General features: G+C 41.3%; 1 protein-coding gene across 1 annotated transcript in view; it reads left to right on the forward strand.

The window, feature by feature from the left end:
• Positions 1 to 3,962: 3,962 nt before the first annotated feature.
• Positions 3,963 to 17,895, forward strand: part of TGFBRAP1 (transforming growth factor beta receptor associated protein 1) — a 32,065-nt gene continuing 18,132 nt past the window's right edge. The window contains exons 1-3 of the mRNA XM_009813530.2: positions 3,963 to 4,647; positions 13,477 to 13,671; positions 14,653 to 14,807. Of these exons, the coding sequence (XP_009811832.1) occupies positions 3,963 to 4,647; positions 13,477 to 13,671; positions 14,653 to 14,807 (1,035 nt within the window). The remainder of the gene's footprint in view (positions 4,648 to 13,476; positions 13,672 to 14,652; positions 14,808 to 17,895) is intronic.

The raw sequence follows: 17,895 nt of genomic DNA on the forward strand, positions 1-17,895 counted from the left end.
AGAATACGAAGTCAAATTTGGGGTATGTAAAAATTTCAGCGTACAAGCAAACAATGTAGTAACATTTATTAATAATACTTCGTGTAGTGTCACCCCAATCTGCCTGCCGGCAGTTTATGCGATGTTTCCTTGTGCTCGCCCTCCTGCCCTCCTCCCAACCCATCCGCAGCTGCCGTTATTCCTTGGTTTGTCTGGGAAGAGCTGCTTTTTCCGTCAGTGTTCATCCTTCGCACGTCAGGGTGGCAGCGGGTCTGTAGCTGCGATCCGCAACGTAACTGCAGCATTTGGAAATAAACGGATCTCTCCGGACCTGCCCAGATCACCCGTGGCGTATGTTGTCAGCACCGCTGGGATTGCTCGCGGTCGGATCGTCCTCTGCGTAGACGCACAGCCCGGACGCAATCCCCGACGCTGCGCGCGCCTATCTTTCAGGACCTACTGGGCCGGCCGGAGCCCAGCGGCCGAGGGAAGGGGCCGCCCGTTACCCTTCCTCGCCTCCCCCTCCGGGAGGACGGCGCCGGGGCCCGAGGCGGGGAGGCCGAGGCCAGAGCCGGCGCCGCTCAACGCCGCCGCCGAAAGCCGTCCTCCGGCGCGCGCGCGGCGGCTACCTGACATGGGTGGCCACACGACCCTGCCCCGGCCACGCCCCTGGAGGGCGGGGTTCAGCGAGGCTCCACCCCGTCGTTAGCGCCGGGGCGGCCCGTGCCGCTCCCCCACGTGACCGGAAGGGCCCCCGCCCCTCTAGGTGAGGCGGCCCCTCTCCATCCCTCACCCCTCTCCGCCGGGAAGCGGTGACGCTGGCGCAGGGCGGGGCCTGTGCCACACCGGAAGCAGCGCGTCCTCCCCGCCCGCTGGCGGACCCCCGCGCGCCGTGAGGCCTGGGCGCTGATAGCGCGGCCTGAGGCGGCGCCCGCCCCGGCCCCGGCCCCGGCCGCCGGCAGCGCACCGCAAGGCCTCGAAGCGGCGGGCCCGGCTCCCGGTGTTGTCGTCGGCGCTGGCAGGTGCTGGGGGAGGGCTAGCGGGAGGAGAGGCTCCGTCGCCTGCCGGAGCGGGGGCGGGCAGCCCGGGGTCGCGACGCGGTGCGGGGGGCCGCGGGGCCGGTCGCTGCCGGGCCTGGTTTGCGCCGCCCGGTCCGGCTGCTGGAGTGGGAGGGGACGGGGGTGAAGTGGACGGCGCCGCTTCTGCCGCCGCGCGGCCCGGCGCGCCGGGCTGGGTGCGGGCGCTCCGCCGCGCGGGCGCGCCCGGGGTGAAGCGCATCCCCGTCCTCCCGGGGGCTGGTGCCAGCGCTTCGGGTCTCTGGAATCATATGCAGAGGTTAATTAGAGCTTGCGCGCAGTTAATTGCACAGTGTGTAGGAGTACGTCGACGTGAGCCAGCAGTGGGGAGGTAAGGTAGGGAGGGTGGTGGTTTGCAGGGCAGCAGCAAGCAGAATGTAAATGCAAAGCAAGGTAGTACTTAACAAAAGTGGGGGAGAGCTGCTTTCCACTTTTTACCGGAAACGAGTGTATGCGGGGTTATTAGTGCACTTAAAAGAATAAAATTTAGTGGACTGATAATTTGCTTGCCTATTGATTATTTTTTGACAGCAAACATCCCCACTATCTTGTTTTATGAGTTCTAAATATCTAAAAAGTAGCATACTGACTTCCGTTTGTAACTCTGGAGTGGCCTCTTGCATTTTAACAGAACAGCATGTTCTGCAGAACCTGTTTCTTCGCAGTGTGCATAGGCCCCTAAGCTCTTATAAATGAGAACAAAATATATGTTAAAAAAAAACACATGCAGATGATGTGTGTTGATATTTGTTGTTCTTAAAAGCTTTTTTCACAGCTTTTGTCTAGCATGAATGTTTTAATTTCTTTGCTACCAGACTTACGTAGTACTATGGTATTTTTTGTTCTTTCTGCTCAGGGATTGTGTGTTTATTTTTATTTCTTTTATACTTTTACTTTTCATCTACTTTCGTTTTGTAAGTTTTTTGGAGGTTTTTAACACATCTTGGTTACAAGCAAAATTCTGTAGTTCTCCTAGTGGCATACATTGACGTTTTCATCACGTGCTACAGGAACGTTAAGTTGTTGACAGCTTCAGGTACAAAAGCTGCCTTCTCTCTCCAGACGATAGTTTATCACTTCAGTCTACACGCAGCCTCTTAAAAATGGTTGGGGTTTTTCTGGCAGTCAACCTTTGGGCAACCCTCTTTAACTTAATACACTCTGTTTCTTTTGATAACATTGGAGGATAACATGGCTGTGTTGCCAGAGACTTGCGTTATCTTTTTACCTTAGGCTATTTCTGTAGTACTTCCTGGGTTTGTTTTTTTGGTTGAAGGTCAGAGCACTAATTTATGCCCCCGGTGAGGATGCAATTTGAAAATATAATGGAAACCCAAACTAAAATCTTTTTAAACTCTGAAAAAAATAGGAAGTTTTTGGCATAGAAGTTCACTACTATCTCTTGGTAACATGGTTTGCTTCTGGCTATATTATTAGTTTGATCTAATTTGATTTAGTGGTTATTCATGAGTTGTGTACGTTACCTTTTCTCACTCAGTTTTGGAAATTTTTGCCATGGTTTTCAGTGTTCTTTTGCAAAAGCAAAAGGGGTTTTTAGATGTAATAATGTGAAACCAAATTCATTTTGACTGTGTTTAGTTTCAGGATTGTTCACAGGAGCGTTTTGTTGATATTGGTCTCTCTGTTGGTCCACAGAAATTTCATTTGATGTTTTATACCTCCATTGTACGTGTGGACTGGAAGTAATTGTATATGTTATTTCTTAAATCCATTCAGGATATTTAGTGTTGTGTCTTCCCCTGTGTTGGCTAAGTGATTGTTACAGACCAGTCATGACAAATTAAAAGGTGATTAAACAAGGTCAGCAATTTCTCATCTGCCGTTCTTTGGAGTGTTGAGCACAGCTGTCTGCTGGTTTCTTGTAAAAATAACACAAGTCTGGAGTACAGTAAAATTACACGGACTGTTTTTAAAACACTATTAATTGCTTCATAAATTGCATCTGTCCCTTGACAGTGCTTGATTGCAAAAGGGTAGGTGTAGTTTGCAGAATGAATATTAGAAGTGCTCTATAGCACTTAGAGACAGACTTTTGGAATGGTTGTGATAGAGAACAGAAACTCTTTTAATTTCCATGATACTGCATCTTGAGCTTAATGAATGCTTCATGGACCATGCTTCCAAATTTGCTCTGTGTGTGTGCTTCATAATTGCTGGTGCATATAGTCTGTGAGAATGTGTAAGTAGCACTGAATAAAACAGACACTCTGCAGATACTGAAAAAAAACCAATAAACCAACAACTTTTATTATGAGTTGGATGATACCTTGCATAAATTATTATCTAAGTGGCTTGGAAGTTATGTATTTCTGATTGCTGGAGAGTAAGGAATGTAAAATATGTGTTAAAATGTAATATGTCTATGATATTTCTCGAAGAGACTATGTCCTAATAGGCCTAAATTTGACTGTAAAGCAAAATGAGATGTTAACTTGTAGCCCTAAATGCCTTGTGGCTTCTCTAGAAATCTAAGAGCTGAAGCTTGTATGTTTTCATGTACAGGTGATAGAAACCTGTGCATGACAGGTTTATAAATCACTAAGTACTGGCAGGAACCACTTCTAGTGCCAAAGTGTCTGAGAGAGCTAATAATATGCTGGTTACTTGTGGAGAAAGCATCACTTCAAAATAGCTGAGAGTGCTGTTGTGGATCTCCTTCAGAATAGCCTTGAAGTGGAAGCATACAATTCGATTCATTTCTGTGGTTATTAATGTGCTCATTCTGGCTTGTGTAAACAGCTTGGAAATAGAGTACAGACTATTAAAAAATGCAACAATGAAGTTTTTGTATTGTTGAATGTTAAATTGCTATCTCTGATATTTGATTATGTGTGTGGAGGTAAATAGTTTTTCTTTTCTCTTTAATTAGATCACCCAGAAGACACAATGAGTGTTAAAGCTTTCAAGCTCGTTTCCGCTGTTGAGCGGGAGATGTTAATGGGAGACAAAAATTACATCAACATCGAATGCATTGAGTGTTGCGGAAAGAACCTCTATATTGGAACCAATGACTGCTTTATCTATCACTTTCTGTTGGATGAAAAGATCTCAACAGCTGGAAAAATTACTTTTGCTGCCACCAAGCAACTGCACAAATACTTGGGCTTGAAGAAGCCTGTGAGTGAGTTGAAAGCAGCCTCTGCCCTCACCAGGCTTCTTGTGCTTTGCGACAACACAATAACACTAGTTAACATGATGAACTTGGAACCTGTCCCTACTGGCGCTAGAATCAAAGGAGCTGTGACATTCGCATTAAATGAAAACCCTGTGAGTGGGGATCCTTTCTGCGTCGAAGTCTGCATTATCTCGGTCAAGCGGCGGACCATTCAAATGTTCATGGTGTTTGAAGACAGAGTCCAGATAGTGAAGGAAGTGTTTACTCCAGAGCAACCCTGTGCTGTGGCTGTAGATGGTTATTACTTATGTCTTGCACTTACTACACAGTATATCATTTTGAATTATAATACCGGTGTCTCCCAGGATCTATTTCCTTATTGCAGTGATGAGAAACGGCCAATTGTGAAAAGGATAGGCAGACAAGAGTTTCTGTTGGCTGGCCCCGGAGGCCTAGGTGAGACAAAAAATTGCAATTTTTTGCAATTTTTTTAACTTCTCTCTCTTAATTTCTCTCAGTTTGGGAAGGGAAAGCTTAACTAATTAAGTGTTGTGCACAATAATGATAATTTTCTTCACAGGGCTATACTGGAATGTTGAGATAAAAAGGTAGATGGTAAATTTTTGGTACTAACTATTATTATAACTGTCCTGCTTTTTTAATGCACAAAAATCTGATTATTTGTATTTTAATCATGTCCATAGAAAGCTTCATTTCTGTGTAGACAGCTAACAGGAGTAGCATCTTGCAGTCCAGGGTAAAAAAAAAAATGGGTTGGTACCAAGTGAAACTTCAGAGGCCAACAGTCTCTCTGTAATGACTAGTTGGACTGGATTTGAGGAGCCCAATGTTGCTATAAAATTCTTAAATTAGTGTAGAGGGGTTATTTTTTTCCTCAGTTGCTATTCAGAGGAGTTTTTACAAGTCCCTTTTATAGATTCTAACAGATTAACAAATAGGTATGTTCTACTACAGTTCTAGTAAGAAATGTTAGTGGAAGTAAACTGAATCCTAACTCCTGTAGAAGTAAACTCTGTCCTAACTGTAGATGTTGTCAGATACTACCCAGTTTTTATGCTCCCATTTGCTTAATTTTTTAATAGTATTTTTCAGCTCCGTATTACAGAAAATGATAGTTTAAGTATTGCAAAACCAAAGTTAGATGATGTGAAATAATGCTTTTGACTAATAGGCAGATGATTGTAAAGACTACTGCTGCTGTAATCTGTCTAAATCAACAATATGCTGTAAGGACAGTAATCTTGAGCTTTTTTTGGAAAAGCTGCAATATCCCAGAGCTGACAGACCACAGGCAGAATGCTTTCATGCTGTTTACCATGTAGAATCGTTTAGGTGGGAAAAGACCTTTAAGATCATAGAGTCCAACTGTTAATATGGCTCCATTTAGGAAGTGCAGTTTATATATCTTACCTGACACGTTAGGAACACCATGACACAAAGATCACAACTATTTAGGCCCTTAATTCAGGGATCTGCATGAGTTTTGGCTTTTTAATATAAATTCCAAAGAAAAGCAAGAGTGCAATCAGTTGTTGATATTGAAGTTTTATCTTGTGACGAGGATGTGAGATGTACATCAACTTAGCGGGTTTTTTTGAAAGAAGTACAGACTCATTAGAATATCAGTTTATGCAAGTTAAAGATGAAGTTGTTTGTTTCCGACGTAGGGCTTTTCCAAGTCATCTTGGTTGCCCACTTCTTACTGAAACTGTTAGTTGCTTTAAATGCAGACATGTGTTTGTGGACATCAACCATTTTATTAGTGCTATGGAAGTTAAAATGTGTGAATTGACTGTCTGAAAGTATTCCCTTTTGACATGTTTCTAAGGAGATCCCATTCCTACTTTAATCTTTTATTTATCTTTTTAGGAATGTCAAACCAGATTCTGTTCAAGTGGTTAATTTCTTTTTTGATGTAAGAAGAACAGATATACTTTCAAAAGCATAATTGTATTTAGTCAGAAAACAGAATTTTATTTAGTCTGAGTTTTGCTTTTATCTGGTGTCCTGGAAGTGAGCTATACAGTAAGACCTTTACTCATAAAATCCAACATCCTTGTGTAAGTAGATTGTCCTGGGGTTAGAGTATCGGTTATGTGATATCTTAAGGAAATGCAATTCTGCAGCTCTAAACATGCCATAAACTTCCCTTTTTCCCATAATACAGGCAAAGCCTGTCTTGTACTAGCTCAGACACCTTACAAAGACTGCTTGATATGGGTTGTATAGTTTTTCCTTGCCTAATTCAGCTTATGGGGTTTTTTAATCATCTGTTCTCTATTCCCTCCCTGCTGTTGTTTTGATTAGTATTAGCCATCTTGCTGTTCTTCCTTGGTAAAATTCTTAGTGTCTTTAAAACTTGTCTCTTTGAAGGTGTGAAGATGGTTGATCACCTTTATAATATATAAGCATTGTATATCTTGGCATTTGAGGTAGGCCTCTGTTGTAAAGTGAATGGACTTTAAAAGGCTTGATGTAAATCTTCAGTTCTAATTTTGGTTTGCTTTTATATGTCTTATTGGTTAAGACGTGTTCATTTGGCACTTGGTAGAGCATCTGTGCTAAATTCAGCCTCTTTTACTGAGGTGGATGTATTCTGCATTAATATATTTGGCTTTATAGTGTTTGAAGTGACATTTATCTGGATTAATTTGCTTTTGAGTTAAGACTGGAATTTAGAATGGCAGAAAGCAACTGCTTAAAATGGTAATCATGAAGTAAAATGTCTTTGAGTTTCTTGGGTATGTAACCTTTTTCCTTACCTGGACTCTTTGCATTTAAAACTGTTAGAATTGTTCATAGCTGATCCATAGACTTAACTGTTCAGTACTTTGTTGACTGTACTTGCAGTTAGTATATAGCTTCTTCTTTCAAAGGCAGGAGGAACTTCATTTTTGATGCATCTTCATTCTGTCCAGTAATTAGTTCATTCAGAATGGAAAATCAATTCTTTCTGATTATGTATGAAACTATGTTTACCAAAATTCAGTTTTTCATTTCATGAAGCTTTTGTTGCATGTTTCTAATCAGATTTCCTGCTCTACAGAAGCTTTAACTTTTTGAAGTTTCAGCAAACAGTTCTTGCATATTGTCACAGGGCACACTTCCTAGCACCAGCTGGAGCAACTACCCCAAAACATCAGAGGCCTCTGCTCAGACCGAGCTCCCAAGGTGGGGTGCAGCTCTTCAGGTCTTGAGCTGAAGGGAGCGCCTGGTGCTTCTTGCTGATACTGGGGCAGGGGGAAATTTTGCCCTTGCATGCAAGAGATGTGTGCTTGGTTGAGGAATTGTGTTGCCAAGTAAAGGAGATGCAGGAAGAGGTCAGCAGAGTGCATGGCATCAGAGATTACAAAAAGGAAATTGAGTCTTCTCCAGGACCCAGGTGTGAGCCTGAATCCACGACTGTACTGAGGGAAGGACAGGCTGAGTCTCTGCTTGTTCTGCGATGGCGAAGGCTGGGAACTTGCGACTTCTCGTAAGAGGAAGAACTCTCCTTCTCTGTCTGCAGATCTGCATCTATAGAATATGTTCAGTGCTCTGGTAGCAGATGAGAAGCAGGAAGCTCTGTCCAACAAATCATTTGAGCCTGTACAACGCAGCAGCACCAGGAGCAATTAGCGAGTAATAGTAATGGGAGAGTCCCTCATGGGGAGAGAGGAGGTTTTCTCATCAATCCTGCTGGTGAGGAAGAACAGCTTGAGGGGGAGTGGCTGGATCGTGCAGGTCACCAGCTGGTTGCACAGCTTGTGGTGACAAGGGACTTGGCTTTTATGACTATGGATCCCTATTTAAGGAAGAGATGGGATCCACCAGGCCAAGTGAGGCAAAAGTGTTTTGGCAACAGGCTGACCAACCTGGTGAGGAGGATTTAAACTAGGAATGGTGGTTGTAGGCTGAGTTGACAAACAAAGAGTGCAGGATGATGCGATTGAGAGACTTCATAATGAACAAACAGGGCTGAAGAGGCCCTGCTTCAGGCATATGCACACAAAGAAGTGTGTGCAAAACAACATGATGGTGAAAGCTCTCTCACTTTTTCTGGGAAGTCAGCACAGCTATGTGTTAACAGCTGAGGTGGGGGTTACCCATTACATGAGAGCAGCAGGAAGGTGTGGTGGTGTGCCTTGGGACAAAGGAGGAGGCAGCTGAGAGTTTATGGATTAGAGTTAGAGGGCAGACTGACATGGGTGACATTGTGGTGAGTGTCTGCTACAGACTACCTTATCAGGAAGAAGACGTAGGTAAGGCCTTCTTCAGATAACAGAAAGAAACCTACATTTGCAGGCCCTGCTTCTTAGGGAGCTCTTGAATCACTCCAGTACCTGCTAGAGGGGCATCACAGCAGGGCACAAGCAGTCCGGGAGATTTCTGGAGTGCATTGGTGTTAACTTCTTGACACAGGTGACTGAGGAGCTGATATGGGGATGCGCTCTGTTGAACCTGGTTAGGGACGTAAATGTCAGGGGAGTAGCCTTGCTGCAGTGTCCATGAGATGGTGAAGTTCAGGATCCTGAGAGGAGGGAACAAGGCAAAAAGACCACAAGCCTGGACAGCAGGACAGCAGACTTTGGTTTGTTCAGGATCCTGCTTAAAAGAATCCCATGGGATATGGTCTTCGAGAGAGGACTACCTCCTCCAAGTTCAAGAGTGGTCCATCCCAATGAGCAGGAAAACAAGCAAAGGTGGCAGAAGGCCTGCAGTAATGAACAAGCAGCTCTTGACTAAACTCAAATATAAAAAGGAAGCAAATGAGGTGAAAACAGGCCTAGGTGACCTGGGAGGAATATAGAGACACTGTCCAAGCACGTGGGGATGGGGTTAGGGAGGCCAAAGTCCCTCTGGCATTGACTCTGCTGAGCACCATGAAGGGCAGCAAAAAGAGCTGCAAGCAGCAAAGCAAGGCCCACTGCTGAATGGGGCGGGGGACCTGGTGCCAAAGGACAAGGAAAAGGCTGAGGTGCTTAATGCCTTCTTTATCTCAGTCATTACTGGTATGACCTTCCTTCAGGAATCCGCAGCCCCTAGGACCAGTGGAAAAATCTGGAGCAGCAAAAATCTGCCATCAGTAGAGAAGGATCGGATTATGGAATATTTAAATAAACTGGACAGACAAATCCATGGGACCTGATGGGGATGCATCCATGCATGCTTGAGGGTGGTGGTCAATGTCATTGCGAGGCCAGTCTTGATGATCGGGGACGTTCCTTAGCACTGGAAGAAAACAAATGTCTTCATTCCTGTTTTAGATGAGCAAGAGAAAGGATCCAGGGAACTACAGACTGGCCAGCCTTACCTTGATCCCCAGAAAGGTGAGGGAGAAAATCCTGGAAGCTATTTCCAAATACACGAAGGACAAGAATGTGATTTGGAGTAATCAACATGGATTTACAAAAGGGAAATTGCCTGACCAGCCTGATAGTCTTCTATGATTAGATGCCTAGCTTGGTGGATGAGGGGAGAGCAGTGACATTGTGAACTTCAACAAGGCTTTTGACGCTCTCTCCCGTAACATCCTTGTAGACAAACAGATGAGGAATGAACTAGAGAAACAGTGAAGTGGATCGAAAGCCTGGCTCAAAGATTTGTAGTCAACAGCACAAAGTCCAGCTGGAGGCCAGTTGCTAGTTGTGTACCCCGGGGGGCCAATGGTGAGGTCAATACTAACATCATTAACAACATGGATGGTGGGGCAGAGTGCACCTTCAGCAAGTTTGCAGATGATACTGGAGTGGGAGGAGTGGCTGATATGCTAGGGGACTGTGTTGCCATTCAGAGAAACCTTAACAGGTTGGAGAAATGAGCTGACAGGAACCTCATGACGTTCAGCAAAGGGAAATGTCAAGTCCTGCACCTAGGGAGGGACAGCCCCATGCACCAGTACAGGCTGGGGGCTGACTGGCTGGAAAGCAGCTTTGCAGAGAGGGACCGAGGGGCTCTGGTGGGCAAAGTGACAATAAGCCAACAATGTGCCCTTGTGGCAAAGAAGTCCAACCAACCTACTGGGCCGCATTTAGTGGTGGACTTGGTAGTGTGAGGTTAACAGGTGGACTCGATGATCTTAAGGGTATTTTCCAATGTAAATTATTCTATTAGGAAAAGTGCTGCCAGCAGGTTGAGAGAGGCAGTTTTTCCCCTCAGTCATAGTGAGATCACATGTGGAGTGCTGGGTCCAGTTCTGGGCTCCCCGGCATGGCATGGACATAATGGAGTAAATCCACTGAAGGACCAGCAAGACAACAAAGTGATTGAAGCACCTCATATGTGGAGAGGCTGAGAACGCTGGGACTGTTCAGTCTGAAGAAGAAAATGCTTGCAGATGTCTTATCAACGTGTATGAGGAGGGTAAAGAAGACAGAGCCAGATTTCTCAGTGGTATTGTATCCAGTGAAAGGATGAGAGTCAGTTAGCTGGTACTAACTGAAATACAGGAAATTCTACATAAACATAAGAAAACAAATTCCTCATTGTGATGGTGGTCAAACCAGGAAACAGATGTTGGCGAGGGTGTGGAATCTCTGTTCTTAAAGATACTCAAAACTTGGCTGGGTGAGGTCTTGAGCAACCTGTTCTAGTTGACCCTACTTTGGAGACTGTCTGCTCCAGCTTCCCTGCTCAGAGGTCCCTTCCTGCTTCAACTATTCCATGACTGTAACGAGTAAAAAAAATACAAATTTTAAATACCTACTTTTAGTTTATTCCTTTTGCTTTTCCAGAATAAACTCTTCTCAGTGGTGCATGGTTTGAACAGTTGTATAGTGATTTAGTAGACTACAAATGGAGTTGGAGAACTGAGCCTTATAACAAGCACAGAGGTACCAAGCAGAATGATTCATAAAAGGTTATGCAGTGCCTTTTCTCAGAGCTGATGACACTGCATAAAGCAGGGTAGTCAACAGTAAGCAGCATGTTCACTTCTTGTTTTCACCCAGTCGTAGTGTTCATCATGCTGTCAACTTTTATGATAACTGAAAGCTTTTATATTGCTTTTTAAACAAGTAATAATATTAATAAAGAAGTTTTGTTTCTATTTTTACAGATATTTTCACTAAGATGCTTTTTGGTTTAAAACAAACAAGTAAACAAAATCTGCAGTCTATTGCACAAAGTCCTGAGTAACCCGATCTAAGTTGGTCCTGCTTTGAGTGGGGGGGGCTGGACTGGATGTCCTTCAGAAACCCCTTCTGACTTAAATTATTCTGTGATTCTATAAATCTGTAGATCTCTTGGTGCTGAAAACAGCGTAGCTGTGTTTTCGGTAACTCTTGTAACCTTTGGATAGTGTATGCATTTTTAATACAGAATTGATTACTGGCTTAATCTCAGTTTCATCAAACACATTCTTGTACTATAAAAAGGCCATGGTTTCTGACTGTAGTTGTCATGTTTATTGTTATCCTTAGGTGAGAGCTGGATGAAGACAGAAAATGCATCATTCTACCACAGAAGCCCTAGCTATTGAGGACAGAGGAACGTAGAGAGATATTGGCTTGGAAAAGTACTGTGCATTGCTCTGCATACCCTTTCACTTCCATAAAGGATTTTTTAAAATTACCTTAAAAAGAGCTCTGCCTTTAAAAAAAAAAAAAAAGTTTTAAAAACAGGGTTTTATAATATTTTTGAGAATGTCAGAGAAATAGAAAATTCTAAGAGTTAATATTTCAAATATAATTAGCCCTGAGTTTACTGTTGGTTAGTATGTATTTAACTCAAGTATTCTCCTACTTTTTGAAATGGGATTATAGCACATAGTGACAATGGGAAGGCATTAAAATGGATAATGCAGTCTGCCTGGCATAAAATTCCACTTCTGATCCATCAGAATATTAAGATCGATAGAGGAAATTGGGGATTACACATTATGGCCAAAAAAAGTCTCTTCTGTAAGGCACTCTGATTGAAAAGTTGATCATTATAGTGAAAAAGCAAATAGCATTACTTGCTAATAGTAATTTTGTGTTGCACACTTAGTCAAGGGAAAGGGCTGATCATTTCATAGCTGCTATAAAGGATCCAGAAGCTTAGTCTCTGCACTGTAGTGCTGTAAAAATCTACAACCTTCTGTTTTCCTTTTTGTTTTTCTTCCCAAGATGGTCCTCCTACCCAGCTACCCTTACCTCATTATCCTCTGTTTGGAAGAGATTTTGTACATTGAATAACATAATCTCTGTCCTTTAGAGCTCAGACTTACTCTGCCAGCTGTCAAGTGCCTCATTCCTGCTGAAGAACAATTTTCATGGGCGTGTCTTTTTAATGGCATGAGAGTACTGGTTTTAAGGGGTATGCATTCATGTTTGGAACAGAAGTTTGCGTAGTGCTTCAGTATGGCTCAGCTGGCAAAGGGTTACTGAACTAGGTCTGAAACCTTTGGAGCTTTTCTTCAATTAATGTCTCAGGAAAAATTGGAGAATACCAAGTAGCATAAATAGAAGCAGTGGCGTGTGGTCCAAAAGCAAGTCAAACTTTTATTAAGCTAGGAGAAGGAAGGAGGACAGAATAGACAGGAGGAAAGATAGTGGCAAAGAACACCACGAATTAACTGAAGATTTAATATGGTTGTTTTGAAAACAGTGTAAGAGGTATCATTGGGATATTAAAAGTCTTTACTCTGTGTTTGACTTTTGGGAAAATATGCTTTATATGCAGCCTCTGCATTTTTTTCAAATGATTGAAAACACAGATGCCTCACAGGAAATGACTCGTCCCAAGGAGCTGGATCCTCATTCAGTGAAAATTTTGCTGTAGTGAAAGTGACGAAGTGTATAAGTAAATGACTGTCTGTTGACTAAAATGTTCTTTAGATGTTTGACACTATGAAGAACAAATATGCCTGTATTGCTAGATAGGTTAGGCAGTGCAGGTCTGTGGCTCCTACTAAGGCAGTATTGTTTGAATGCTGGGTCTCACTAAATATTAGTGTTTTGAAATGAATTTAAACTACCTGGCATAATTCTTGTAACAGAAATCTGAAACTTACTAAACTTGAATAATTCTTGCTAGTTTCTTTCAGTATTGCTCTCTTTTCATTTTTTGGTGTTGTCTGTTACTGTGGTGAACTAGAAGGGAGAAAAAAAAAAAACAAAGCTCAACTAACCAACAGGTTTGTAAGGTCCACGGATGTGTGATGCACTGTCATCATGCCACCTGATACTGCATCTGTTCTTCTGAGACTTTTTATTTCTGTACCTTGGTACCTATGCTTTCTGTTGGGAAAACAACAGTCTTCAACTAGCATGAGCTTCAGGCTTTGTTTTTCCCTTTTTGTAGGTATGTTTGCAACTGTAGACGGCATTTCACAGCGTGCCCCTGTGCACTGGTCAGAGAACGTGATTGGAGCAGCTTTGTGCTTTCCTTACGTGGTTGCTCTTGATGATGAGTTCATTACAGTGCACAGCATGCTGGACCAGCAGCAAAAGCAAACGCTGCCTTTTAAAGAAGGTCACATTCTACAGGACTTTGAAGGTATTAAAAAGGACACTTTTTTGCATCAGTAATTCTGGAACAATTGCCGCTGTGGGCACAGTCACTTCAGTTTGTTTCTTAAACAAAGTATCTAGCAAGCACATTAACAGTTGAAACTTTTATTGCAAATGCTTTCCTGATTGGATTCCTGCAGACTATGATAGGAAAACTTCAGTCATCTAAAATTCCACGCTTCTAACAAAATGTATGCTCATTAAATGTGCTCTAATTGTCAAGTTAATTGTTGGGTAGGAGTCTGTGGGGTTAGAGCTTTTTCTTATAACTTATTTCTTTCAAAGGAACAATGTTAATTTAATGCTACGAGTCAATAATCGTGAGCTACAGGTATTTGTCTATTGGCTATCCTGACAAAGTTCTAACATTTTAAAAACTGTTCTTTTGTATTCTTTTCTAAACCTCTGCAAGAGGTTTAAAAGGGGATAATTCATAAAGAATTGTTAAACAAAAAATATAAAAACTTCTTTTGATCTGTTCTTCAGTTAAGAATTCTTAAGTGTGGAATACATTGCATTACTTTTTTTTTTCCAGGAGAGCTACAAAGTGTAGCACTGTGAACTGTATGTTAGTGGCTACCTTTGATGTACAGCTTACAGTTTTCTGGTGTAAACCTGTGGAAATATCTGGCAGTTAGAAGTCCCTATTATCTGGAATCTGGGCAGTAGTTTCAGTGGTGGTCTTTACAGCGTAGTAATTCATCATGAGAGATTATAGCCAGTTTCACTTAGATTTTGAACAAAATCTGCTGTAAATAAATAAATTTACCGTTATCTGTGTGTTTCTGAGGTGCAATTTATGGGTAAACTATACTATTTAGTAAATACGGTAACAACAAAGATGGGGTTTGGAACTTCAACACTGTTTAGGTTCTTGTTTCTTAAATAGTAGATCTTAAAGCTTATTTTTGAAATGTGTTTTTCCTGTAGAGAATGTAAACTGAATATGTCTGTCTGCTCTGTCCAGGAAAGGTGATTGTTGCTACTAATAAGGGTGTGTATATCTTGGTGCCGCTACCTTTGGAAAAACAGATTCAGGATCTTCTAGCTAGCCACAGAGTGGAAGAAGCCCTTGTTCTAGCAAAAGGAGCTCGAAGGAATATTCCAAAAGAGAAATTTCAGGTCTGTCCTTCCTATAATTTTCATGAAAATACAAATTTCACAGTGGGGCCATGTATACTAATGGTCAAGTGACTAGCGAGGGTGGGGGAGGAATTTACGTTGAAGAGAAGTCTAATACCTTTTATGGTTTCAGCCTGAGGAAATAGACGTGCTGCTGAATTGGCTTGTGCTTGTAAAGGCTCTAACGTTGGCAGGGTTGAATGCTGTTGTTCTGTTGGGGTTTTGGTGTTGTGTTTTTTCAAGTGTGTAACGTGAAAAATTGAAAACAAAACCGGAAAACTAGTGATAGAAAATCCACTGCGATGCTTCCTTAGTACTTAGTTCCTTAGGTTCAGTTGTTATTTGCTGTTGCTGTTTAAAAAAGTGTACTTTTATTTCAAATCAGAATCTTTAGGTTTTACTTACACCATATCCTAAACCCCACAGTAGTACAACTTCAAAGTTAAGTGATGGGAAATCTAAAGCAAATACGTCCTACTTCCAAACTCATATAAGCAGTACTTATACTGGTGTGTAACTGAATATTTAAGATTTTTGTGTGGCAAAGTATCTTAGTAACTCTTTGATTAGACTGTTGATTAGAGATTTGTATTCATTTCCTTCTACCTCTGGTTTATGTTACAATACCTGTTCTACTGTATCTGTTCCTATTTGTCATTTAGAGACTGAAACTCGGAAAAAGTAGCATGAAATCTCTACTCACCAAGTAGGTGAATGAATATTTGACTTGGTTTCTTTCCTTTTGTAAAAGCAAAATTTAATCTGTAACCTGCAGAAAATCTAGTTTGTTTTTTTAATATATTTTGGAGCATTTTGTTGCCATTAAAATAGTATCTGTTGCATGATGTTCGGTTTGGTTAAGAAGTTGTAAAGTTTGGAACATGACTGTGGGAATTACAGAATTGAAGTGGTCCAAAATGATTCAGTCTGTCAGGATTTTTTTTTTTTAAATTTCAAGAAGTTACAAAGGTCAAGGCCCTTGAAAAGCAGTCATTAAATTAAATTAAATTTGTATCAGCTTTCATTTTGATCCTTAACTCCTCTGTTGAATGAACAGCTGGGAGGCTGCTGGAAGTGAAAAGCTTGGCCAGAAAAGTGTTTCCATCCTTTTGCTAAGGTACAACTATCTGGAAGTACTTGAAGCTGAGAAGTATTTAGGCAAATAGAGTTCCGTTTCCAGCATGTTTTGCTTTGCATCCTCACTTCCAACTTTTCCTTTGCAATCTGTTTAAAGAAGGACAGGATGCATGATTTAATCAATGTCTACTATGTATGATGACCTGTGATTCTCCAATTATTTCTTTCCAGTTTATGTAGACTTAGTGTGGGAAATACCTTTCTGTGTTTTGCCACAGGATGAACTGCAATTCGTTATCTGAAATATGTGATGTAGAATCTCATTCCTCCTAAGTTTTCTTTCATTTAGGATTTTTCTGTCTTTAGGATAAGTTACTTTCTGTTCACACGTATCTTATATGCACAATGTCTGTCTTTCTGAAATTACTGTTTCCAAGAATGTTGAAAGTTCTTTCTAACTTAATGTGCTTTTAAGGGTGTTCAGTTACTTTAAGTCAGTGCTACATCTGAAAAACAGAAAATGTATTACTTGCAAGCAAAATGGCCGGTTCTAGTTCTGGGCTGTATTTGCAAACTGATATTAACCAGCTTAAATTGATAAGAGTCTCCCACTGACTTGTATTAAAATGACTCAACTTTGCTTAGTTGTTGAGACATTTGTCCAATTTTTCAGAGCTTACCTGTAGTTGGAAATGTAACATGTTGAGCTTGCTTTCTAAAGTGCCTCTGATACTTAATGCTGTTGTTACAGGTTTGTTACAAGCACATCAGACTTTTTTACTGTAGTCTCGCATAATATAAATCTGATGGAGTTCAACCAAATTACATGCCTTACATATGTCTTTTGCAACATTTCTTTGGCATACTTTAACTGATCACATAGTTGTTCCTTTCTAACTCATGTCTAAGAGATATCTTCAGATAACAGGTATTAGATAGATAATAAGTATCTTTTAATAGATATCTTCAGGTATCTGTTTTGCAAGCTTTAGTGATTCCTGAATAGCTGACACTTTCAAGGCCTTATTTTGCCATTTTATATGAGCAGTGGGAAAAAATGCATAGGCTTGGCGTTAAGGCATTTGATCCAGCCACTATAATTTATCCATACAGAAGAGTGATAGTAATTGTCTGGTACATGTAGAATAGTGCCCCCTTTTCCACATGCTGCTTTGATTTCTGCAGTTTGCGATGGCTGTTGCCATTTTATGTGTGACTTGTCCTACAATGCCATGACTGAGTTCAGTTCTTGACGACGTGGGTTTTTTTCCTTCAGTTCAATACTGCATTGTCATTGCATGCATACACAGGTGCATGCTCTCTCTCTTTATATCAACAGTATTATATCAGCATAAATATATATAAGCTGGTAATGCAAAATGGTAGTGGGATTGAAACAGTAAAGTACGGTACTCAGAATTATTTGTACAGTCAATATTTAGTTATTGGAAAGAAGCAGGTCATGCATTACTAGCTCTAACCTGTTATTTAACCTGTGGTCCCTGCAGACTGCAAATTTATCTCTGCCATATTAAATGAAAATTCCTTTGTCTTTTGAGCATCAAGAATTACTGCTAGGTAAAAAACACTAAGCAAAAGTGTTGCAAGGAGATGGCTTTGCTGGATATAATTTTTGGTAGAAGAATACAAAGGCCTTTCTACCATGCTACCATGAAATGACTGAATACTACTTATTAATTTTTCAGGACAGATGAAGTTTGCAGAAAGCATGGTTGATGGTAGTGAAGACCTTGGTTAGATTGACACACATCTTGCATAGGTACCTCTCTTTTTTCTTTTTTTGTTTTTCCTTCTCATTTCTTTTTAGTTTCAAAAAACATATTGACTGCACCCAAACCTGACCAAAAAGCTGAAGTGACTTTCTAGAAAAAAGTCTTTTTGGCAATCCAGTTGGTAATTCTGACCATTTTGGAAAGTATTTTTCTAGCAGTTGAGAGAATTAAGGCTTCACTATAGCTATCGCAGCTTCAGCAGTCATCTTCCTGTTTTC

Source organism: Gavia stellata, chromosome 1 (genome assembly GCF_030936135.1).
Source record: "Gavia stellata isolate bGavSte3 chromosome 1, bGavSte3.hap2, whole genome shotgun sequence".
Classification (NCBI taxonomy): Eukaryota; Metazoa; Chordata; class Aves; order Gaviiformes; family Gaviidae; genus Gavia; species Gavia stellata.